Source organism: Equus caballus, chromosome 7 (assembly GCF_041296265.1).
Source record: "Equus caballus isolate H_3958 breed thoroughbred chromosome 7, TB-T2T, whole genome shotgun sequence".
Lineage (NCBI taxonomy): Eukaryota > Metazoa > Chordata > Mammalia > Perissodactyla > Equidae > Equus > Equus caballus.
The window spans coordinates 80733284-80758429 of NC_091690.1; the positions used below are offsets into that span (position 1 = coordinate 80733284).

The 25146-nt window shown below is 42.3% G+C and overlaps 1 protein-coding gene across 6 annotated transcripts; it reads right to left on the reverse strand.

The window, feature by feature from the left end:
• On the reverse strand, positions 1-24910 carry TMEM9B (TMEM9 domain family member B). Of its 6 annotated transcripts, XM_001504909.7 has the most exons (5): positions 23806-24910; positions 21647-21738; positions 17443-17551; positions 15184-15318; positions 9282-10459 (listed from the first exon to the last, which is right to left on the reverse strand). In XM_001504909.7, the coding sequence occupies exons 1-5, from the start codon at positions 23908-23910 to the stop codon at positions 10304-10306; spliced, it is 597 nt and encodes a 198-aa protein (XP_001504959.1). In that variant the 5' UTR covers positions 23911-24910; the 3' UTR covers positions 9282-10303. The 6 variants fall into 6 exon arrangements, with proteins under 6 accessions (XP_005612213.1, XP_023501777.1, XP_005612214.1 ...); XM_005612156.4 differs by lacking the exons at positions 9282-10459; positions 15184-15318 and adding an exon at positions 1-965 and having other exon boundaries at positions 23806-24659; XM_023646010.2 differs by lacking the exon at positions 21647-21738 and having other exon boundaries at positions 23806-24694.
• Between the last annotated feature and the right edge of the window lie 236 nt (positions 24911-25146).

Here is a 25146-nt window from a genome sequence, read left to right on the forward strand (position 1 = left end):
TTTGACAAATCAAGGGAGGTTCATTGTGACTGTTTAGCACAAGGCGTCTGCAAAGCGCATGACACATGCGGAATGGTCATTAGTCCTACTTTACATTGCTTTTGTGAGAGTTTCTCACAGCTGAGACTCTAGCCGAGTGGGTGAGAAGGGCAAGGCAAGAGGTATAGGGAATCCTGGGGACTCCTGCTTCCCTAAGGTTCTTGAAAGAAATCGCCAAAGCTTAAGAAGGATTTTCTCAATCTACATAAGACTCTTTAGTACATCTGAAACCCAGGTAAGAAATATCCAGCACAGGTTATCATTTGACCTATTATCTGCCTACGCAGGAATTACATTCAGGAAAAACCATTGAATGATGCTGTAAGGGACCCCATTTTGTGGAATCATTTGTTTCTATTTGGAAACAATCAAATGATTCTAAAAATGGGGTCAGCGTGGAGGCTGGCGGTTGCCATTATGGAGGAACATGTCCCAGGGTTATTCTTGGTCTCAGTCTTATCAGGGTGCAGAAGAGATTGGAGGTAATTAATGTACTTGATTGCAGCTCTGAGGGTTTCCACTTTGCTGAGTCGTTTCTCCAAATACTCCTCTGGCAGATGATGTCGGAGCTGGGCATAGCCTTCATTGACACATTTCACCCGCTGCCTTTCCCGCTCATTCCTTTTCCGGATGAAGGCCGGCCCGTAGGAGTATTCAAATCTTCTGTAATTTGGATAAGTCATTGGGAAGGAGAAGGGGCAGGGTTCACCATAATTTTCCATGATCACGGAGTCGCTGGAAAAAGGCAGCAACGGCAGTTCTTCAGAGGAAGGGGATGGCACCGGGGCCTCAGGGTACAGGTGGAAAGTGACCGTGGGGTCCAGATAGAAGGACCTGGCCAGTGGCAGGTGGGCAGAATCAGCAAAGACAGGCAGTTTGTCTGGCAGATTAGAGTAGCTTCTATTGTCCATCATTTCCTCTTTAACCTAGAAACAAAGCCAAGCTTATTAATTTGGCCAGAGAGCAGATCTCATCAGGTTTCTCAGATCAAAGCTTTAAAGACTTTTCTGCTTTAATGAAGTTTCTGAGTTCATTCAGAAAACTAGATGGCGTTATTACCCACTGCTGTGGGTAGTAAGAGAGAAGATTTTTGATGGTATAGGGAAGCAGCATTAAATAACATTGAATCACCTTGTGAGAAAATTACTCCTCTTCAGTTCTCTTTCACTCCTTGTGATTACAAAGATGCAGCTCTAGTCTGGTGAGAGTGTGTCTTCCACCTGACTACAGCGCTTCCTAATGCCCCTCAGATGGAAGCCTTCCATAAGCAATAGCATCTAGGTAGAACTTAGTAATAGTTTTACTGTTAATTTCTATTTATTGTGAATTATACTGATTTCACATTCACAGTAGAGATATAAAGTTTCTTTTAAAAATTAATTTACTTGAGTAAAAAATGTGAATTTATTTAAAGAAAAATAGTAAGTAAATATTAGTACAGATAGAATATAGTAATTGTGAAGGTATCTACAAATACTGAAGTTTGGGAAACACTAAAACACCACAATATTCAAATACACATTGGAGAAATTACAAACTAGTTAATGATGAGGCAACCTCACAGGCATAGCCTTCTTATTATGCCAGGGGCAAAACTGAAGATAAAAATAAGAAAGGAATCATTTGCTCTTAAAAATTCACTCTGAGATTACTTTTAATGAGAAATTCCCCTAACGCATTTAAAACATAGTCGATTTGTATATTTTTACTTAAAACTTTAAAAATATTGAGTAAAGAGCATATGTATTTAGTTTTTTTTTTTAATGGAACATATGGATAAAGTATTGTACCCCAAGAGATTCCATACCAACACATTCCCTCTTTCTGAGTAGGTCTGCATCCATCTCGTTTATTAAACCACCATTACTTTCTGCCTTTGACTATAATAATGTAGTCCCAAAAGATTTTTTTTTTTGAGGAAGATTAGCCCTGAGCTAACATCCACCACCAATCCTCCTCTTTTTTTTTTGCTGAGGAAGGTTGTCCCTGAGCTAACATCTGTGCCCATCTTCCTCTATTTTATATGTGGGATATCTGCCACAGCATGGCTTGATAAGCAGTGCATAGGTCCACACCTGGGATCTGAACCTGCCAACCCCAGGCCACAGAAGTGGGATGGGTGAACTTAACCGTTGCACCACTGGGCCAGCCCCCCAGAAGATTTTACAGGGACACTGCAGTTTAACTAGTTAACTGGGAGGCAGGGAAGTGCTGTAGGAAAAGAGCATTTTTCTTTCAGTCATTAACACCCTCAAGTTTCAATCTTGGCTTTGCCCCTTCTTAGGTGTGTGTCCTTAGGCAAGTTTCTTAATCTCTCTGAACTCCAGCTTTTTCCTGTGTCCAGCTGAGATATTAATCATTCTGCAGGGTGGTTGTGAGGATTAAATGAAAAAATATATAATGTACCAGGCATTGGTTCTTTTCCTCTTTCCTTTCTTAACAGATGAATACTGGGGCCAGCTCCATGGCCGAGTGGTTAAGTTCTCGCGCTCCGCTACCACAGCCCAGGGTTTCGCTGGTTCGGATCCTGGGCGTAGACATGGCACCGCTTGTCAGGCCACGTTGAGGCGGTGTCCCACGTCCCACAACTAGAAGGACCCACAACTAAAATATATACAACTATCCACTGGGGGAATTTGGGGAGAAAAAAAAAAGCAGGAAAAAAAAAAAGAAGATTGGCAACAGTTGTTAGCTCAGGTGCCAATCTTTAAAAAAAAAAACAAGAAAACAGATGAATACTTGTGCAGCGTCCCTTTCTGAACTGCACCTTGTAGAAAACATGGCTTATATTTTCCCTACACTGGGAAATCAATCACTGATCTATCCAAAGCACATTTGCTGAGAGATGAAGAACATACTTAAAATGGAAAAGGAAAAGCAACACAAAACCTAAGTGTGGGCCTCCAGAAAAGATGGAAATAATGTCTTTCTTTTTCCACAAAAAACAGCCCTAATGTTTACGGGGTGAGAGTAGATAGCACTGGCACTTGCCTCTCAACTGAGCACAGCAGAAGCTCTGTGGGAGCAGGCTCTTAGGCACCAGAATTCAAGGGCGAGAAGGCGTATTAAAATTCCTGTGAAAAGCCTATCCTATCTATCCTGGCTGCTGAAAAGACATGACTGTGGAAACAGAAAGGGCAGGAGGGGATGGGGGAGGAGGGGAGAGGGAGGGAGGGTGGGGAGGAGGAGGAGTGGGGAGGGTTATAAGCAGTCAGAGTGAAACAGGCTGGGAAAGGAGTAAATGCCAGGAAAAGCTCTTCCCAACAGAGGGAGTGGGCGTGGGGGAAGGAGATAAGTGCGATGGGTTCAATTAACAATCAAAACAGAGGAAGAGGAAATGAGAGATTCCAAATTACTGACCAAATGGCCTAAAATAACTAACATGAAACAAAAATCTCTGGAAGATTAAAAACTAGCCAAGATTCTGTCAGAAAGAAAAAGTTGCCGAGAGAAAAGAGTTAGGAAATTCCCGAGCCAGGACTTCTAAAGGGTAAGAGATAAAAAGGACATGTATGGCAGAAAGTACAAAATGATGGCACAGTGGGGATGGAGCCTGTATCACTGCATCCATGAGAACAGCAAAGCCTTGTTTCTACCTATAGCTACCAAGCCTGAACTGATGCGACAGGGTACCAACAAGTGGAGCAGATGTCATCGAAGCCAATTACACGCAAGAATTCCTTGGGTATGGTTTTACCCTGACAGATAATTTTAATAATATCTTAAACCTTGACTCAAACGAAATCTGGGTAATTTGTATTTGTCACAGGTAGTTAAAAGTTTCTCAGCTTTAACAAGACTTTGCATAATTCTTGAAAAAAGAGCCTGGTGTCTCTGGAGACACACTGATGAGAAGCTTTTTCTGTTGAGCACTTCCAAAAAATCCACCAATGAATGTAGTAGATTTAAATATGATTCTCTTTTATGCAAAGAAGAAAATTTACCCACAACACAAAAGAGTGAGAGAATGAAAAATGCAGGAGTGAAGAGGATCAAGGTGGGAAGTCTAGTGGAGGCTGGATGTGTTTGCAGAAATTGGGGACAAGTTTTTTCAAAGAAAACAGCACCGACTGTTACTGGTGGGGCTCCGAAGTTCCAGAGACACACGCAGCTAACAAATGCACCTGTCTTGGGAAAATCTGAGGTTTCTGTCTTGGAGCTCTTCTGGGAAATAGATGATGAAGACCTAATGATAAAAACCTAAGAGATTCTGGATGCTCTGCTGAGCAAAAAACCTTCAACTTTCAGAGAAGTTAAAAATATCTAGCATGGGGGCTGGCCCTGTGGTGCAGCGGTTAAGTTTGCACATTCTGCTTCAGCAGCCCCGGGTTCGCAGGTTCGGATGCCGGGTTCGGACACGGCACTGCTTGGCAAAAGCCGTGCTGTGGTAGGCGTCCCACATATAAAGTAGAGGAAGATGGGCATGGATGTTAGCTCAGGGCCAGTCTTCCTCAGCAAAAAGAGGAGGATTGACAGCAGTTAGCTCAGGGCAAATCTTCCTTAAAAAAAAAAAAAAAATCTAGCATGTAAAACACAAAGCTACAACTGCATGTATAATTGAATTATGGAACAACGTCAGGGCTGGAAGGAACCTTGGAAATCCTCTTATTTAGTCCCTCATAGGCTGTGACTTGGCTGAGGTGGCAGAGCTGGTGCCAGCAGGGGTCAGAACCTAGGTCTCCTGACTTCCAAACCAAAAAACCCTTTCCACTCCTCCAGATGATTTAATCACCAGCAAAACCTGGATCTTTCAACATATGAGCATATCTGATAGTTTAAAATAATGGAATGATCAGATAGCTGACAAAATTCATCATTTATCAGCTGCGTCTAGGGATTTTCTTAAAAACTATCTTCTTACTCTTCCCCATGGGCCACTCCAGAGGAGAATCTCTTACCTGAATTTTGTCGCCAAGATGCTGTATTTTGGGCTGAGTCAGACTTAACCTGATTTATAGGTGATTATTTAGTAACAATATGCAACGTGGTTTACAGTTAAACAGAACTGCTCAGTTCTGGTTTAGCTGTTTTTTCTACCTCATATGTAGACGACAACACATAACAATACTAAATAGGTTTGCTTACCAAACTGAACTTGTGTAACAAATTCTTTGGTAAAAAGAACACCACCCACCCCCAATTCATCTGAGTTACATGATTTTATATCAAAATTATTTATGGAAAATATCTTTAAGTAATAGTCTCATAATGTGCAAATATTGGTCAATATTACTATTATTTTTTCTTGTGGTGAGGAAGATTGGCCCTGAGCTACCATCTGTTACCAATCTTCCTCTTTTTGCTTGAGGCAGATTGTCCTGGAGCTAAAATCTGTGCCCATCTTCCTCTATTTTGTATATGGGATGCCACCACAGCATGGCTTGACAAGCCATGTATAGGTCTGCATCTGGGATCTGAATCCACGAACCCTGGCCACCAAAGCACAGCACGCGAACCCAACCACTATGCCACCAGGCCAGCCCCATGGTCAATATTCTTTTAAATAGAGATTAAGGCCATAACCAGGAAGGTCAATATGAACCTATATTTTATTAAAATATCTATTAAATTTTTTGCCTTCTAAATAGACTTCATTTTTTAGAGTGATTTTAGATGCACAGCAAAATTGAGCAGAAAGTACAGAGAGTTCCCATACACTCCTTGCTCCTGTACACCCACATCCTCCCCTACTACCAGCATCCTGCCCCAGAGTGATGTATTTGTTACAGTTGCTGAACCAGTACTGATACATCACCATTACTAAAAGACCCTAGTTTACATTAGGGTTCACGCTCAGTATTGCATATTCTGGGTTTTGACAAATGTATAATAACATGTAGCCATTATAGTATCATACAGAATAGTTTTACAGCTCTAAAAAGCCTCTGAGCTCCACTTATTCCCCCCAGTACTTGACAACCACAGATTTTCTTACTGCCTCCATAATTTTGCCTTTTCCAGAATGTCACATAGTTGGAATTATATAGTATGTAGCCTTTCAGATTGGCTTCTTTCACTTAGCAATATGCGTTTAGATTCCTCCATGAATTTATATGGCTTGATAGCTCATTTCTTTTAGCGCTGAATAAGATTCCATCATCTGGATGTACCACAGTTTACTTACCCATTCACCTACTGAAGGACATCTTGGTTGCTTCCAAGTTTTGGCAATTATGAATAAAGCTGCTATAAACATCCATGTGCAGGTCTTTGTGCGGACATAAGATTTCAACTCATTTAGGTAAATACCAAGGAGTGTGACTGCTGGATCGTATAGTAAACATATGTTTGGTTTTGTAAGAAACTGCCAAGCTGTTTTCCAAAGTGGCTGTACCAGTTTGCATTTCCACCAGCAATGAATGAGAGTTCCTGTTGCTCCACATCCAGGCCAACATTTGGTGTTGTCAGTGTTCTGGATTTTGGCCATTCTAATAGGTATGTAGTGGTATCTCGTTGTTTTTTGTTTTGTTTTTTGTTTTGTTTTTGAGGAAGATTTGCCCTGAGCTAACTGCTGCCAATCCTCCTCTTTTTGCTGAGTAAGACTGGCCCTGAGCTAACATCCATGCCCATCTTCCTCTGCTTTATATGTGGGATGGCTACCACAGCATGGCATGCCACGTGGTGCCATGTCTGCACCCAGGATCCAAACTGGCGAACCCCAGGCCACCAAAGTGGAATGTGCGCACTTAACTGCTGTGCCACCGGGCCAGCCCCGGTATCTCGTTGTTTTAATTTGTATTTCCCTGATGACATATGATGTATATCATCTTTTCATCTGCTTGTTTTCCGTCTGTATATCTTCTTTGGTGAGGAGTCTGTTCAGGTCTTTGGCCCATTTTTCAATCTTGTTTGCCTTATTGTTGAGTTTTACAAGTTCTTTTGTATATTTTGAATAATAGTACTTTATCAGATATGTCTTTTGCAAATACTTTCTCCCAGTCTGTGGCTTGTCTTATTCTCTTAACAGTGTCTTTCACAGAGTGCATTAATTTTAATGAAGTCCAGCTTATCAATTATTTCTTTCGTGATTCATACTTCTGGTGTTGTATCTAAAAAGTCATCACCAATCCAAAGGTAATCTAGATTTTCTCCTATGTTACTTTCTAGGAGTTTTATAATTTTGTGTTTTACACTTAGGTTTATGATCCATTTTGGGTTAATTTTTTGAAGGGTGTAAGATCTGTGTCTAGCTTAATTTTTTTGCATGTGGACGTCCAGTTGTTCCAGCACCATTTGTTGAAAAGATTTTCTCCATTGTGTTGCCTTTGTTCCTTTGTCAAAGATCTGTTAACTGTATTTGTGTGAGACTACTTATGGGCTCTCTATTGTGTTCTAATGATCCATTTGTCTATTCTTTTGCCAATACCACATGACAATGACTTGATTACTGTAGGTTTATGGTAAGTCTTGAAATTAGTGTCAGTCCTCTGACTTTGTTTTTCTCCATTAATATTGTGTTGGCTTTTCCAGGGTTTTTGCCTCTCCATATAAGCTTTAGAATCAGTTTGTTGATATTCACAAAATAATTTTCTGGGATTTTGATTGGGATTGTGTTGAATCTATAGATGAAGTTGGGAAGAACTGATGTCTTGGCAATATTGAGTCTTCCTATTCAAGGACATGGAATATCTGTCCATTTATTTAGCTCTTTGATTTCTTTCATCCATTTTATAGTTTTTCTCATATATATTTTGTAAATATTGTTAAATCATATATATTTCATTTCTGGGGGTGCTATTGTTATTGGTATTGTTTTTAATTTCACTTGTTCATTGCTGGTATATAGAAAAGCAGTTAACTTTTGTATACTAACCTTCTATCCTACAACCTTGCTATAATCATGTGTTAGTTTTTTTTAAATTTTTTGAGGAAGATTAGCCCTGAGCTAACATCCACTGCCAATCCTCCTCTTTTTCACTGAGGAAGATTGGCCCTGAGCTAACATCTGTGTCCATCTTCCTCTACTTTTATATGTGGGATGCCTGCCACAGCATGGCTTGATAAGTGGTGGGTAGGTCCATGCCCAGGAACTAAACCAGCGAACCGCAGGCTGCCAAAGTGGAGTGCGTGAACTTAACTGCTGTGCCACTGGGCCAGCCCCTTATTTTTTTTTGGTCAATTCTTTTGGATTTTCTACATAGACAACCATGTCATGTAGACAGACTGTCTCTGTAAACAAAGTTTCTTTCTTGTCAATCTGCATACTTTTTATTTCCTTTTTCTTGTCTCACTACATTAGCTAGGATTTGCACTATGATGTTGGAAAGGAGTGGTGAGAGAAGACAGCCTTGCCCTGTTCCTTATTTTAGCAGGAAACCTTCTATTTTCTCACTATTAACTATGATGTTAGCTATAGGTTTTGTAGATATTCTTTATCAAGTTGAGAAAGTTATCCTCTATTCCTAGTCTACTGAGATGTAATTTTTTTTCCCTGAGGAAGATTAGCCCTGAGCTAACATCTGTGCCAATCTTTCTCTTGTTTATATGTGGGTCATCACCACAGCATGGCTGATGAGTGGTGTAGGTCCTCACGCAGAATCTGAACCTGTGAACCGAAGAATCTGAACCTGGGCCGCCGAAGCAAAGTGCGCTGAACTTAAGCACTACACCAGGGGGTCAGCCCCTAAGAATTTTTATCATGAATTGGTGTTGGATTTTGTCAAATGCTTTTTCTGCATCTATTGATAGGATCAGGTCATTTTTCTTCTTTAGGCTGTTGATTGATGGAGTTCATAAATTAATTTTCAAATGTTCAACCAGCCTTGCACACCTGGGATAACTTCCACTTGATTGTAGTTGAAATTATATCTTTTAATACTAACAATGAAATCAATAATTTTAAGTTAGATTTGTGGATTTGAAAAAAATTGTTTTTCACTAAACAAAAAAAACCCATTAACAGCTCCTAAAACCTCATCCTTATGAATTTAATGTAATTTAATTCTAATATAATTTTTGCCAAGAACTTCTTAGAACAAGTATTACTTCATTCATTTTAAATCTCTGAGTTTATCAAAACACTATTTGTATATTGTCAGAGACCCATCTAAGTATTCATACATTCTCTTCCCCTGCCTCCACACACACATATATACAAACAGATAATTTAGTAAGGATATTTTATGATTAGACTGGTATAAAACAGTAGTCTCACAACAGGGTACAAAATGTCTTTGCATCTTCAAGTTCGTAATACAGCAAAAGAGGGAAGAGAGAGAAGTTAGCAGACATAGACACACAGGTAGGTGTTTCAAAATTATTTTTATTGTTACATTCCAAAGAGGACATAGGAAGAAAAAAGCCAGTTATCCAATAACTGTTATACCTTTCAGAGGGAGGCACCCAGAACTCCAGTCCTAGTTCAAAGCTGCACACACTAGAGCTCAAGCAGCTGCCTCTCAACCTGACCGGAAATGCTGACAAATATGTGTATGTCATCAATCCAGGGAGGCTTGGGTTCAAAAGAAAATTTCTTTATTGCAAATGTCCAAGTCCTTAAGATTCGTCCTTAAAGATACTAGACGAAGATGAGAAAGACCACACACATCAAGACTGTTTAGTCGTTAGAGTAAACTAGCAAATGGCCAGTTTGTCCTAGGATGCATTGCATCAGACATCACAGTACAAGAAGAAAATCTGCATTTTGTGAAGAGCCACCAGGCATTTCGGATTCAGTTTACCAGGAAGTGCAGCCACAGGCCAACCAGATACCTAGACAATACAGTCAGTGCAAAATTCAAATGGGTAAGTCAGGGCTTTGATGAGGCTGGCTATGCTGCAAAATATAAATGAAGCTTGAAAATAGAAAGTAAAGTCTATTTACAAAAGCTGTTTACTAAAGTGACTTGAGAAAAGTTATGTTCAGCACTTCCCACGCATCCCTCTCCCCCCTGCCAAAAAAGAAACCAAAACAAAACCCACCTGAAAATTATCTTGAAAACCAAGTTAAAACTGTGTGGTAAAAAAGAGAGCACTTGTTCCAGGTAAAGGACTTAAGATAATTTAGGCAGACTTATTTTTATTAGTAAAAGTCACAAACAGGAAAAGATTTATTGGCTGACTTTGAGGTGTGTGCTTTTAAAAACGTCTCTATTAATACATTAACAAGAAAAGAAAATGCCAAGCACGTTTTTGTTTCTAGTTTTGAATTTTCCAGCAGGAGTTGGTGAAATCAAGAAGGTATTAAAACAAAACCCAGGAAAACTCAGTCAATTTTTTTCCATCTGCCTCGTTTCCTTCTAGTCACCTTGAATTTGATTCCCAATTAGCTGAGGACGACATGACGGTCAAAGACGGATTTTCGCTGCTCTTGAACTTGAAGCTTCCAGCGCTGCTGGGCGTACTCTACCTTATTTAGCACATTGGCTCGACTGCGGGAACGAGCCAGCACATCATGGGCATTTGCAAAAGGCTGGTGATCCTGAAAGTCCAAGAACGGAGAACATCAGAGATGGCGGAATCAATGTAACACACGCACAGGACAGCAGTTATCCAACCACAGAGACAGGAGCAGCTGGGCTTTTCAAACAACAGACTGTCCCTTTGGCCAAGCACACCTAGGCACTCAACTACCAGAAGTTGGATGTTCAACTACGGAAATAGGTGGTTCAACACCATAAGCAATGAGAAGGTGATTTGTGAAATGTTCCCATGGGTCACCATCTCCAAAGACATTTCCCCTTAAGAAGCAGAGACCAAGGCAAAGACACTGGTCATTTACGTTAGAGAGAAGCCTTCTCTGACAAGTAGGGGAAGGAAAATCTATTTTCATATTAATATCTACATATTACAGACACGGAAAGTAGGGCTTTTCCTTGATTTATTCAATACTATACAGCTAACCTGTGTTTTTATTTCCTGTTCTCATTATATTAGATTTGTTACTTGCCAGCTTGGGGCAACATTCACGCTGGGAGATGAGGCCACAGGATCTTATCTGGGTTGCTTTTAATCTCTCCCTGTACCCTTAACACATACACTAAATGGACTGGTTTCCAAAAGCCTTTTCATTTCCCCCTCCCAATCTATAACGAAAAGAGACACAGCTCAAGCGCTATAAGTACCCTCTATTACCAAGGACAGTAAGGAATTATTATCACAGCATTTCGATTTGATAAGACGTGAACCTTTCATTGCTGAGCACTCAGGGGCTCCCATATTAGTTGCTGCCTTCGGAAAGAGGCTATTGAAGGTATGTGTGTAGAAAACACACCTATCCCGGTCAAAGTAAACCAATGCAACTGGATGTTTGTAGTCATCACACAGGAAACCACCATGCTAATCTGTCTATGAATGAGATATAAACACAGCTGCCTAAATGACAAAAAGCATTCAATATGAATTTATTGCTTTTGTTTGCCTTTGCCTTGATCTCTTTTTCCTGAATACTGTGTTAGCAATGCTTCTAAATGTTCCAACATAGGATCCAAGTGACAAGTCGTACCTCTTAAACTAAACTTTGCCTCTAGGAAAGAAGCAATACTGTTTTGCTGTGCTCTATTACACATCCAGGGCAGGAGTCAGCACTCTATGGAAAGCTATACACAACCATGTAACTATATATACCACCATGACTACACGGTGTTGAAACACCTGGTCTTTTTATAGCAAGACGTTTATACAATGTCTACATTTCAAAGACATCAAAGAGTTTTCTATAAAGAATCTTTCCCCGCCTCCTTTACCAAAATTGTCTCAACTTTTCACTTAATTTAGGTAACCGCTTGTACAAACCCCATTTATTTATTTTTATTTTTAACTTTACAAATGAAAATAATAAAAGCAACTCCATAAAGTTCAAAATGTTTCAAAGATGTAAGAAAGACGGTGAGGAAAGAGGAAGCTAAAGGTTGGATTACCTGATCTCCCCTAAGGAAATAAACCTACCGAAGGTCATCTAACCAAGGAGCACAAACATCTAACCTTGACCTGGCGTCACAGTGTCTCAACACACTGATTTCGTTCAGGTAGATTAAAATGACACTATAGGACTACAGTGCTTCCATGAACTTGTATATAAAATATTATTACCATTGGTTTGTTTCGACATAAACCAGTCTGGGAAGAAGGATGTACTTTATCAAGAGCACCTCTCAATTTCACAGTCCTATTATCCACTCTTCAGGTAAGGGGAGAAAAATCTTCTTAAGGACAAATTTAAAGGACTAAACAAACCAGTTAATCCTTTTGGTCTGTTCTCCACCTATCAGGACAAGATTGAACTAGCTGCTCATGGTCATGGACACTAGGAGAATGCAAATAGAGATTTACCCTTTTTATATGTTTGTTCTTTTTACACCTGATAAAATTACAATAAATACAAAACATGTTTTAATGTAATGCTTTGATAATAGCAATGATGTGTCATGGATATATGATACAGTAAATATTGTGACTACTTGCAGTGTGCTTCTTAAGTATTTGTATTAACTCTCACCTTTATTTTTTTTTTTTGAGGAAGATTAGCCCTGAGCTAACATCTGCCGCCTATCCTCCTCTTTTTGCTGAGGAAGGCTGGCCCTGAGCTAACATCCATGCCTATCTTCCTCTACTTTTTATGTGAGATGCCTGCCACAGCATGGCCTGACAAGCGGTGCTAGGCCCACACCCAGGATCCCAACCGGCGAACCCCAGGCTGCCAAAGCGGAACGTGCGAACTTAACTGCTGCACCACCGGGCTGGCCCCTCTCACTTGACTTAAAATGTTCTACACCGGGGGCTGGCCCCGTGGCCGAGTGGTTAAGATCGCACGCTCTGCTGCAGGCGGCCCAGTGTTTCGTTGGTTTGACATGGCACTGCTCGTCAAGCCACGCTGAGGCAGCATCCCACATGCCACAACTAGAAGGACCCACAACGAAGAATATACAACTATGTACTGGGGGGCTTTGGGGAGAAAAAGGAAGAAATAAAAATCTTTAAAAAAATGTTCTACACTGAACAAAAGTAGAAAAAAATGAAAACAAAATTTAACTAAGAATTTAGCAAAAGCATTTTTAAAACACATAAATAGTGAAGAAGGCTCATGTTGGAAAAGCAACAATTGTAGGAATTTAAATTTAATTTCTTTTTGTTTAGAGTTTTTAGCATAAATTCGCAGCTCTGGTCAGGAAACCTCTCAGAATCAGATTAACAGATATCCAAGAGTCAGCCAGGCCTCTCAGAGACAACGTTCCCAAATGGTCAACATACACAGAGAATCGATCACTGGTGAACACAATGGTTACGAGTACATGACCCCACCAAGTGAATGCCTTTCCTACAGGTTTTCGTCTATACATTTGTGCATTTCTTTTATGTTCTGTGTGTATTATATTAATATTGTCTATCCCGAAAATCAGGAACCACATATTTAATGCTGCAAATGATATAGTTTAAGTCAGACTTTCTGTCTATGTGGCTATAATGAGATGTGGTCTTTGATACATAACATTTTCATATGTTAGTAGTTCTCAATTGGGGGTGATTTTCCCCCTGGGACATTTGGCAATGTCTGTGGTCATTTTTGATTGTCACGAGTGGGGTGAGTGGTGCTACTGGCATCTAGGGGGTAGAGGTCAGGGATGCTGCTAAATATCTCACCATGAACAGGACGCTCCCCCCCCTCCCCCCCCCCGCAACAAAGAATCACCTGATCCAAAATGTCCATACTGTTGAGGCTGAGAAAACCTGTGAGATGTGAATGAAAATGAACATGGGAACAGTATCTGAGACTCTAATGCTTCCGGGACACAACCTCCTGTCCTTCCAAGCTCTCTCACCCCATTAGCCCCACTATTATGCCTGGTTTTTGACCACATTAGATCTCCAGTCTTGACCTTTCTCCCAGCTTATCAGTCCCCTCCTGGAATTCTTTGAAAATATATAGGCATTCCTTATATGATTAAAAATAAAAGGTGGAAATATAGTATTATGAGTCATTTCTTTTACATGTCTGTTTCTGTTTTATTCATCTCTTTATTCCTAGTAGGCAGCACAGTATCTGATATGAAAAAGTTACTCATTATGTGTTAGTTGAGTTAACAAAAGAAGTATGAGAAAAAGAGGCAGAGGTGATTCTATAAAAGTTCTTGGTAAAACAAAAACGAAATCTTACCCAAATAAGTTGAGTATTCATAACCAATATTCATGGGACAATAATATATTGATCAAAAAGCAGGCTCTGTTTATAGTTATAACCCAAGCCATCCAGTTCAGTTAGGACCCCTTTTCCCATCTTTGGCCAACAGGTCCACAAGCCATCCCAGAGTAAAAGGACTTTGGACTGTGGTTGGCAAGGGCTCACCCTGGCTTTAGCTTTTGGGATTGGTTCTTGAAACTCTACTGAGTTTTATCCACTTTAACGAACAGAGTGCAATAAAGTAATCCAAACTAAAAAGTAATTTCTAAAATAAATAAAATGAAATACTGGAAAATTTGGAAACAAGACCAAACAGGATAATGACAAAACAAACACTATAATGCTCTAAACCATACTGATTAACAAGTTGTGGACTATCTTTCTGGACATTTTTGAATAAAGTAACGTTAACACAAAAAGGAGACCAAAAAACAATTTATACACTGATTATACCAACCAAATTTACAAACATAAATGTGTTTTAAATATAGGAAGAGAATCAGGAGTGTGGTTTTATTTTCTCAAAAGTTAAAGATCAGATTTTTTTTTAAGAAGGAGGAAAACAGAAAATATAAAACATCAGCAGGTTATCAAGCTGTACTTCAGTAAGAACAGAACATGGTCTTCCTGCTTCCCCTCACTGAAGCCTCCTTGCCTTCTAAAATATTTGGTGATGCTGACAGGAAAGGTGTTCAGGCAGGAGCTTGGGGAGAGAACTATCTCAAATGCTGTTCTCAATGTAAAGAGGGAAAGGCAATGAAAATTGTGCCCTTGGTTCTGAAGGGCAAGGCCTTGTACAGCATACATACCAAGGACCATCAGTTTAAACCACCACATTTACAGCTTTACAAAGCGATTTCCTCATAAAGAGACATACGCTAAAATTAGAACTGTCTTTAGCTTCTCTAGTTGAGGACTCGATCTGCTCCAGCACATGAACATCTATATTCGACTATTTTTCTCTTGCACTTTATATCAGATGATGACACAGACTGGCCACGAATAGCCGGGACATGTTAAGAACTTACCCCAACATCGTCATCGCTCTGTATCAATTGTGAGTGTCCAAACAGGCGTCTCTTCAGTATGGGCTCCACCAGAGTAAGATACACCATGTACAGAAGTAGAAGGCCCAAAATGGAGAGATAAATTATAATAGTAACCTACAGGAAGTTGAAAGTAAATTACATTTCTGTTCAAACCAAGAAATCAGAATTTTGTATAAAGTCACAAGGAAGACTGATTTACCTGCTAGGCATATAGGATTTCTTAGTCTCTCTCTCTCTTTTTTTCTTTTGCTGAGGAAGATTCGCCCTGAGCTAACATCTGTTGTGAATATTCCTCTTTTTGCTTAGGAAGATTTGCCCTGAGCTAACATCCAAGCAAGTCTTCTTCTATTTTGTATGTGGGTTGCTGCCACAGCATGGCTGCCAATGAGTGGTGTACATCTGCACCTGGGAACTGAACCCAGACCACCAAAGCAAAATGCACTGAACCTAACCACTGGGCAACAGGTCCAGCCCTAAGCATATAGGATTTCTATACAAACCAGATTCCAATGTAAGAAACATACTCAACTCTTCAGCAAAGTGTTATTTAAAGAAAAAGAGGAAAGGAAGCATTTTATCTTTGGGATCTTTCTGCAAGTCTTCAAGACTCCATCTTCACCTACTGCTAATCATGTATAGCAGTTTTCTTTTTTCACCTGAATACAGTGCCCTAGATTCAGCTGCACTGCTGTCAAGACAATTTAAAGGAACCCTAGCAGAAAATACAGTTCAGATGAATTTCAGCAGGATACTCTTTTAGATCAATTTATATATACAAAAATACATTTTAGGCCAGTGATTTTCTTGACGTCTTAATTCGCGTGTGCTGTCAAAAAGTACATGACACCCCCCCCCCCCATTAGAATAGCTGTAATTAAAGACAGACAATACCAAATGTTAGTGAGGTTGTGAAGAAACTGAACCCACCTGCATGGCTGGTGAGAACATAAAATGGTATAACCTCTTTGGAAAACAATCTGGCAGTTTCTTAAAAAGTTAAGCATAAACTTACCTCTCTAAGGAATATATCTGAGAGAAAGCAAACCATATCCACACAAAGACATGTACACAGATAAGTCATGACAGCATTATTCATAATAATAAAAATCTGGAAATAACCCGAATGTCTATCAACTGATGAATGGATAAACAAAATGTGGTGTATTCATATAATAGAATGCTATTCAGTAATAAAAAGGAATGGAGTACTGATACATGCTACAACATGAATAAACCTCAAAAACGTGCTAAATGAAAGAAACCAGTCACAGAAGACCACATATGGTATGACTGTTTTTATATGAAATATCCAGATCAGTAGAGACATAAAGCAGAATAGCAATTGTCTAGGGCTGGGGGTAGTAATGGGATTAACCGTAAATGAGCATGAGGGAACTTTTTTGGGTGATGGGAATGTTCTAAAACTGGGTTAAAAAATTTTTTTTAATTTGCTAAAATTTATACAGTTGTACACTTAAAATGAGTGACTTTTAGGGTATGTAAATTACACATAAAAAACTTTGTTAAAAAATAAAAAAGTACAGTGAGGATTTCCCTTCAGGACAGCACCCTACTGGAGCAGGAGCTCTCCCACAGGGTCAATCACAACAGAAATCTTTGCACCTGTTACAGCTGCCCACCACAAAGTCCTGATGAGGCCTTTTTGGGGGGAAAGAATGGAAAGCTCCACATAAAAAAAAGAGGAGAAAAACTGTTAGCCTCCATAATAAAGTAATTGAACCCATTAGAGGTCCAAATGGTGATGAGAGCAATCTACCTTCCTTTTCCTATAGGGAACCTTAAAATCCAGAAACGATGTTTCTAGAATAGTCAATCTCTATATAATTTTTCTAAGGGTTGAGAGGGCAGGGAGAAGACGGCTCCATCACGTTGCTCTCTCTAGCCTTTGGCATACATGGTCCACAGAGAAGCTGGGATAGCTTTCTGGGATATGCTAATTACACACAGGATATTTTTGTGCCATTTCACATATCACACCTATCTAACATATCCTAATTAATCCACAAAGCATCTCCGTGAGGCAAGCAGAGAGCAGACTCATTGTTCCTTTTAGAGTGGGGGTTGGGGATGAGGAAGGAGGGGGTGGTGGGGAAGAGGAGGGAAGAGCTGTAGTTTAGGTAACTAAAGTAGAATTCAGATGTCCAAATTTTTCTTTCTTGCCTAGATACCATCAAGAACTATTCCAGAAGCAGAAAAAAATGGATTTTTTTTTTTTACCTTGATTGTAACAGAACTTCTTTCCTCATATTTGCATTCACAGCGTAGACAGTATGCCTCTACGTCAGGCCCCCGCACAGGCATGGGATCCACAACATGAAGGCAATCGCTGAAGAAACAAAGGGAAAATACTGCCTAAACCGAGCTGGGATTTTCTACTTCCACTGATCAAAACTTTCCTGAAATCCAGGGTAATCTCTGAACTCCCCCAATCAAAGAATACACGGAGCAAATAACCAACAAGGAAAGCGAAATCATTTCCTCTCTCAATACCAGCAATTTGCTAAGAAACCATAGAGACACATATGTAGTAGCTATTTTCCAAGGTGCTAGTGTTCACAGTTAAAAAGGCACCTGACAAATCCCGAACAGAATTGACAACTACTGAGCAGATCAGGTCATATTTAGACTTGTTCAGTTACCAAGCAAAACTGTTTTAATGATTTAAAGTGACCTTGGGCATTGTTCACATATGCGATTCTCTCTTTTATGAATTAACTAGCATCATTCTTAGTTGCCACAGTGTGGTATATGAATGGCTAATCACACTTAGTTGGTAAATTCAGAAACTCTGAAAACTGAACACTCAAAAAGCCACAGTAAGAAACAATTACTTTTCTCAATGTGCAAAAGTCTATTGAAAAAGCATGGAGAAGCAGGATTAGAACAATGAAAATATTTTAAAATGAAAACTGATTACGCAGAAGTGATATATAAAATAATAAAAGGCTGAATGTTTTTGCTGCTGGATGTTGTTTATTTTTCCCCCGTTTTCCAGGCTACTTATTTATTGCTTATTAAAAAGCAATTCTATTTTTTAAAATCTGTCAATTCTAGGAAATAATTAAATGATTACTCTCCTCAGCTATTAAGAGCCTACTCTGACCAGCCTCAGCAAACACAGGCAGAGCTTTCCTGTCTTCCTGCCAGCCGCTGGGCAGCTGTCTTCCCTTTTGTCATCTCTTCCTTAGGCATTTCTGCTGCCTCAAGAACTCTACTAGAGCATCCTCTCTCACTCCACCCATCCTTCTGCTTTCTTCTATTTTTCCTCCCCAAAGCCCCAGTGCATGGTTGTATTTCCTAGTTCTAAGTCCTTCTAGTTCTTCTATGTGAGCTGCCACCAAAGCATGGCTACTGACAGATGGGTGGTGTGGTTTTCTGACCAAGAAGCGAACCTGGGCTGCCCAAGTGCTGAGATCACCAAACTTTAACCACTAGACCATCAGGGCTGGCTTCACCCGTCCTTCTTGGGGTCACCCAAAGCTTCAGGCTGATTCTTTCCCTTTGCCCTAGGAAAACGTAATTTTCTGTGTTCCCTTCCCTGAGCTGTGGCAAGAGAAAAAAACCCAAAATGGCAGAAATGATAAAAGTTCAATCACTTATCCTTAACAGGTAATTTAACAAAGGTAGTAATAGAAAAATGAGTCTCAACTGGTAGAACTTCAGATAAGGGTAAGGTTCCACAAGTCACACCATCCAAGTGTGTGATACCTTTCCAAACATATAGAAGACCAGGAATGTATCCAGCTGGATGCAGGCATAACAGGGGCAGAGGAAACTAAATCCCACTACAGGGCTGTCTATCTTGGAATCATAGAGGTCATCCAGCCCAACACTCTCAGAGAGGACACCTGCACAAGGTCACAGAGTAAATTAGTAGCAAAATGACCAGAATCCGGGGCTCCTGTCTTCTAGATCAGCCCCCCTGTATCTCTCGGATCCTCAGTAAAATGAGACTTATTTCCTATTTAGTTTCCTATTTCAGCTTCAGAAGCCTTGGTAACAATACCTAAGAATTACTTGGGAATCTAAGCGCTGAGTATTGAGTGTTTCTTCTGAAGCACAAATACAGTTTAATAACAAAGAGATATTGAGTGCTGTGCAAAAGTGGTGCAGGGTGGGAGAAGAAGCAGGAAGGTTGGGTCTGGCTGGCCAGTCACTGTAAACACAGAACCCAGATACAGAACTCAACCACTTTAGGAACGAGGCAACATCTCCCTCTAGTGCCAAAAGGAGGACATTATCAGCTTTAAATCACACCAGAGACAAACCACAGAACTCAAACTTTTCTTAAGTGAGATAGCATTAGTCAATGAAGAATTAAAGCTAACAACTGGGGGCTGGCCTTGTGGCATAGCAGTTAAGTTGGCACACTCCACTTTGGTGGTCCAGGGTTCGCCAGTTCAGACCCCGGGTGTGGACCTATGCACTGTCAAGCCACGCTGTAGCAGGTGTCCAACATATAAAGTAGAGGAAGATGGGATAAAGTAAGGGAAGATGGGCACAGATGTTAGCTCAGGGCCAATCTTCCTCAGCAAAAAGAGGAGTATTGGTAGTAGTTAGCTCAGGGCTAATCTCCACCCTCCACCCCCCCCCACCCCCCCGCAAAAAAAGCTAACAACTGGACAAAATGGAGGCCAAAAGGTAAAAACATATCTAGGGCCAGATAGATATGGGAGGCCTTGTAAAGCCATAACATCCTGATTAATCATAACTTGCCTAAAGCCAGTTAAAAACTTTCGGGGGGTGGGGGTGGGGGGGGAGCTGGGGGCTTGCCTTGTGGCACCATGGTTGGGTTTGTGCACTCTGCTTCAGCAGCCCAGAGTTTGAGGGTTTGGATCCCAGGTGTGGACCTACACACCACTAATCCTGCCACACTGTGGCGGTGTTCTACATACAAAATAGAGGAAGACTGGAACAGACGTTAGCTCAGCAAAAGAGGAAGATTGGCAACAGATGTTACTTCAGGGTCAATGTTCCTCATCAAAAAAAAAACCAAACCAAAACCAACAATTTTCAGTGACAGCTGGAAACCTATCCCCAGTTAAAGGCTAAATTGCAGGAGAAGGAAGGAAGCAAGGGAAAGAGAGAAGAAAAATCCCAAACAAGCCTTGTTTTCAACTGTTTACTTTCAAAGCTCCCCAGTTTGACCAATAACCGGGGATGAATGACATATCCAGGTCTGAACCTGGAATAACAACAGGTCAGTGAAAAGATTAATGTTAAACACTTGAATAGCAAGTTCATTTGCTGCTCAAATAATAGGCATCATATTCCATTGCTGATAACGGAATAAACTGATTATCAGTGCTCAATATATTTGGAAAATTTATAGAAATAACTTAAAAACTTATTTTGAGCTTTCTTACATAAAATAACTTGCTGATATAAAACCTATAAGAATATAGCTAAATCACTTTGTAATATGAGAAACAATTTAAAGTGGAACACAGCAGTTCACAAGAAGTTCTCCAGAACACACTTACCAAATAGCAGATTGAATAAATGCCTATCAGGGGAAGAACAGGCAATGGCATCAGAAAAACTAACTAGGCTCAAAGGTTGCCTTTTTCAAAGTCAGCTTGGAACATAATAACCAAATGAATTTAATTCTACTTTCAAACTTTTGGGGCTATTAGCTGTGAAATCAGGTACATGTGAAAGCACGTAGCTATTTGGAACTATTTTTCTTCTATCCCTGTCCTGGCAATCTTCCGCTATGGTTACAAACGATCAAACATCACAATTCCACAGGAAGGAGCCCATCCATCCTGTTAGAAAACAGCTGCTTCCCCACCATTTAATGGCACATGCAGAAAAGGCTATCATTTGTAAGGTCCACTGGGATAAACAGAGAAGGCTGCTGGTGGCTAGCCAGTCAGGGTCGCAGTCATCACAGGCCTGCCTGACTATCCCAAGGGCTGGAGGGATCAACATCTTGGCACACCTATAACCTACTCATGGCACACCAATTAGGAAACTCATATATGTAGCCCATTCTCATTCCTTCCTGAGTCTTCTGCCACTTTTAAACATAATCTCCTTTATTTGGCAATATATCATCAAAACCTACAAGTTGTAGAAATTATAACTCAGAGAAATGTGGCTTGCTTACCTTCCACTAAACAGCAAGAGGGAGAAACAAAATTTAAGGGAGCACAGGAAGGTAGGTGACACAAACTCAGCCGCATGCCCATACGAAACCCTCCCTACCTGCGGCTTAGTGTTTTGGCTATGTTCCCTTAGGCTTACATCATGCACACAGGGCCTCAGTCTCACTTGTTCAAATGGAAATGGAATTCAAAACTTTTGCTTAAAAAGAAATACTTAAAAATAAAACACTACATTAGATGAACATTCTGGGCTAATAGTGACAACCACAGAAAGAAACTTGACAGGTAATTCAGTGATCTGGAATACTTACCAATCTTTTTGGGATATGTTCTTATTATAAATATGTCCAGAATTATCTTTATAGGGAGGACAGATACATTTACATCGGACATCTTCGAAATTCTGTAACCAAAATGGGAACTTAATATAGCTTGTTGACAGTTTATCATTAATATTTTTCAAAATTGGACCATACACATTTTGCTAAGCATCCCCTGCTAAATATTCTAAAACCATTCATTCAAACCTTAAATAACTTTAAGAGATACAAGTTATTAAAAGCCACAAGCTCTTTTTGGTAATGCTAATGAATCATTACATATTACATAAAAGTATTTTGAAATAATACCTAGTACATGGTCTGTGACATCACATTTACGGGTCACATGACAATCAAATTGTGCTAATGCTATCACCATCTACTCGCCAGTAGAAAGACACAGTAGACAGCTGTGCCTGCAAATAACAATGCTGATTACAAAAGGATGGGGAAGAATCAAACTAAACATTACTCACAAAACAAGTCACAATTCTTCTACCCACCATCCTTCTACCCTTTGGTTGAAAGGCGTGATATGGATGAAAGGGGTTGGGCCAGAGCCCGATAGAAGGGATGAAGTTTTAGAGGCACTCAGCTACAATTGGAAAGGACGTACATAAGGGCAGTGGTTGAGTCTACCTGAGATCAGTTTGGTCTACCCTCCCCAGAAAACTGCTTCTAATCTCTGGTAGACAGAGAGGACAACTACCGATAAAGCCAGTTTCAAGAGGTGGAGAAAGAGGTGACTAAATATATGAATAGAGGCAATAGGAGATGTTCCCTAGCAAAGGGAAATCTGAGAAGGCAGTGGCCCATTAGTCCCCAGAGGACCAGGCCCACTGCTATGTCTGGCAGAGCCGTTGACAATTTATTCACTCATTCAGCAACCACTTAGCGAACATTTGTTTGTGCTCCATGAGGTGGGTTCAGATAAGTCTAAGACATGGTTCCTGCCTGTAATTAGGACACACCCTAGTAAAGGAGACTGACAAATAAACACACGACTCCAAGACTCTACTTAAAGTGATGACAGGAGGTATGCAGAGGGTGCCAGCAGTGTTTTGAAAGTTGGGAGACTTGCTGCTCCCCCTCTTTCTGGTGGAAGGAAGGGAAGATTTCAAAAAGAAGCCCTGACCAAGTAACCTGTCTTTCCCAGACCCTATATTTAAAGATATTATAGATCAAAGCTCCTATTTTTAAAAATGCAAATGTCCTTCTGTTTCTCCATCACATTAATGTGAATTCCTTCTGTTTTTCCCAATAATGAGCTAGCTCATCAAGGAGAAAGCACAAGTGTGTATGGGGCCAGGGCAGGTCTAGATGGAAGGGGCATGAAGGGGGCTAGAAAGCGCATGTGGGGACTAGACGGGCCAAGAAATGGAGCAGGGGAGAAGGCCACAACCTCACCCTTCCTGTAGTTTGGGTCCTTCCTTACACACTAAACTATCAAGAAGATAGAAAGCAAGCAAGGGATCAAGAGGTCCTGGAGGGAGTTAGGTGAGGATACTAGGCTCATGAGAGAGGCTCCAGGTGTTACTGCGAAGGAAGGCTGCCAGGAGAGGCAAGTTCCGGCAATGGGAAGGGCATCTGTTCAGGGCTGAGTTAAGTTAGCTCCTAAGAGGGAAGGCTTCTGTGAGATGGGGGGCTTCCCAACATTTTGGCTCGGGGAATGGGGGAGGGATGGTCTGTGAGGCTGATGGAGGGCGCCGGTAGGCTGTCAGAGTGTAAGGCGGGAAAGTTAAAGGCTCTCAGAGTTGGGAAGGTTGTAAAGTTTGAGCTGGGTGCTGTCAGGGCTGGGGAGGGAAATGTCGAGGAGCTGGAGCTGCTGTCCAGGCTGTGGGCACTGTCAGGGCTGGGTGGAGCTGCAGCTGGAGCTGGGGGCGGCGTATCAGGGCGTCAAAGAGGAGGGCACTGTCAGGGCTGGGGGTAGGAGCGGGGGCGGCGACTGTCAGACTGTCAGGACAGGAGGACAAGAGTGCCATCTCGGGAGGGTGCTGGGTGGGCGTTTGCCGGGGCTGTGAAGCTGGGGGTTGGGCTGTCAGGGCTGGCGGAGGAATAGGCTGGGAGCAGGTTGACAGACCCAGTTTCCGCCAGACCAGAGGCGGCGGGGCGGGGAGGTCCTGTTTGAGCGAGGGCTGGGCGGGACTCACCTTGGCGGCGTCTGACAGCTGCACGAGCAGCAGCACCGAGAGCGCCAGGCAGGACAAGCTGAGCATGGAGCCCAGACGAACGAGGCCTCCCCACAGGGTCGCCATCGCTGCCAGGCCCGGCAGTCCCCACGGCCCGGAGCCCCCGAGACCTGCTCCCGGCTTGGGGCTCAGGCTCAGGCTCGGGCTCCGGCTCCGGCTCCTCCGCCCGCACTTCCGCCTGGGCCTTCACGTCACCGGCCACGCCGGGTCAGCTACAAAGGCATCCGCCCCGGAAACGCTTCCCGGCGCGGAGGGCCAGGAGGCTGCGCGGTGCCGGCGCCCGCCAGGCCCACGCTCGGGCTCAGGCAGCCTCGGCCGGGCAGAGCTCGGAGGCCTAGGATGTGGCTCCGGGCGCAGGAGCAGCGGCGGCTGTGGACCGGTGCGCCGGACAGGCCTCCCACCCTGGGAGACCCCCAGCAAGCCCGGGATTCAGATGGGGGCCGCCAGCGACCCCTGCGAGGCCGGAGCCGTTCGCTGCCAGACCCCGGAGGCCGGAGTGAGCCTAAGCGCCGGGAATGGCCGAGGGGGCGGCCCATCCCCGCCGGCGCGGGCGGGGGGCTGCTAGGCGTGGGGACGGGGACGGGATCGTCCGAGCCATCCCTGCCGGGGAAGGCCGGCCCAAGTCAGAGGGTCGGGGCTCGGCTCCGGCGCGTTGGGCCCGGTACTAACCTGCCGCCCACGGACGCCGCTCCCCGCAGGCTGTCTGACCACCTCTGTGAGCTGCCCTCGTGGGCGTGGCGTCCGCCGGCGGCTCCCCGCTCGCCCCGCGCTGGGGGCCGACCTGCTAGGCCCGGCCTGCCGCCAGGAACTGGGCCACAGCGGCGGGGCTGGGCCGGCCGGGCCAGGCTCCGGAAGGTGGGGTGTTGGCGGAAGAACCGCCCTAGTAGCCTCCTCCGCCCAGAACTGCAGAAGCTGGGGGATCGGCGTGCTGCAATCCTGTTCAAGGCGGCTGGCCCCTAGGTCAGAGTTGGGGGAGCGCTGACCAGTCTTTCCAGTGCAGGTCATCCTCCTCAGGTAATCTAGGAGAGCCCTGGAGATGGCACAGTGTCTTCAGTTAAAATATTTTGCAGTTATTGAAGACAGTGTGGAGTCGGGTGAGTGGAAAGGATGCAGGGCTCATCACCACCACTACGGATTGGCTGAATGACTTGGGCAAAAAGACTTCCCTTTTCTGGCCTCTGGTTCTTGGCTCAATATGAGGAAATTGAATGCTTATCTTCGCATTTCAAATTCTCCTCCCCTGGAATACCCGTGTTTCTTTCTTTAAAGAACTTTTAAAGGTGGTCTTTTCCTGGTTTGCAG

What these genes read in the sequence shown, in the direction of transcription:
- TMEM9B (XM_005612156.4), bottom strand. Translation starts at nt 23,910, where the DNA reads ATGGCGACCCTGTGGGGAGGCCTCGTTCGTCTGGGCTCCATGCTCAGC. An exon ending in AACATATCCCAAAAAGATTG is followed by an intron (nt 17,552 to 21,646) that starts GTAAGTATTCCA and finishes TTGTTTCTTCAG; the next exon opens with CGATTGCCTTCATGTTGTGG. An exon ending in GAAGTTCTGTTACAATCAAG is followed by an intron (nt 966 to 17,442) that starts GTAAAAAAAAAA and finishes CTTTGTTTCTAG; the next exon opens with GTTAAAGAGGAAATGATGGA.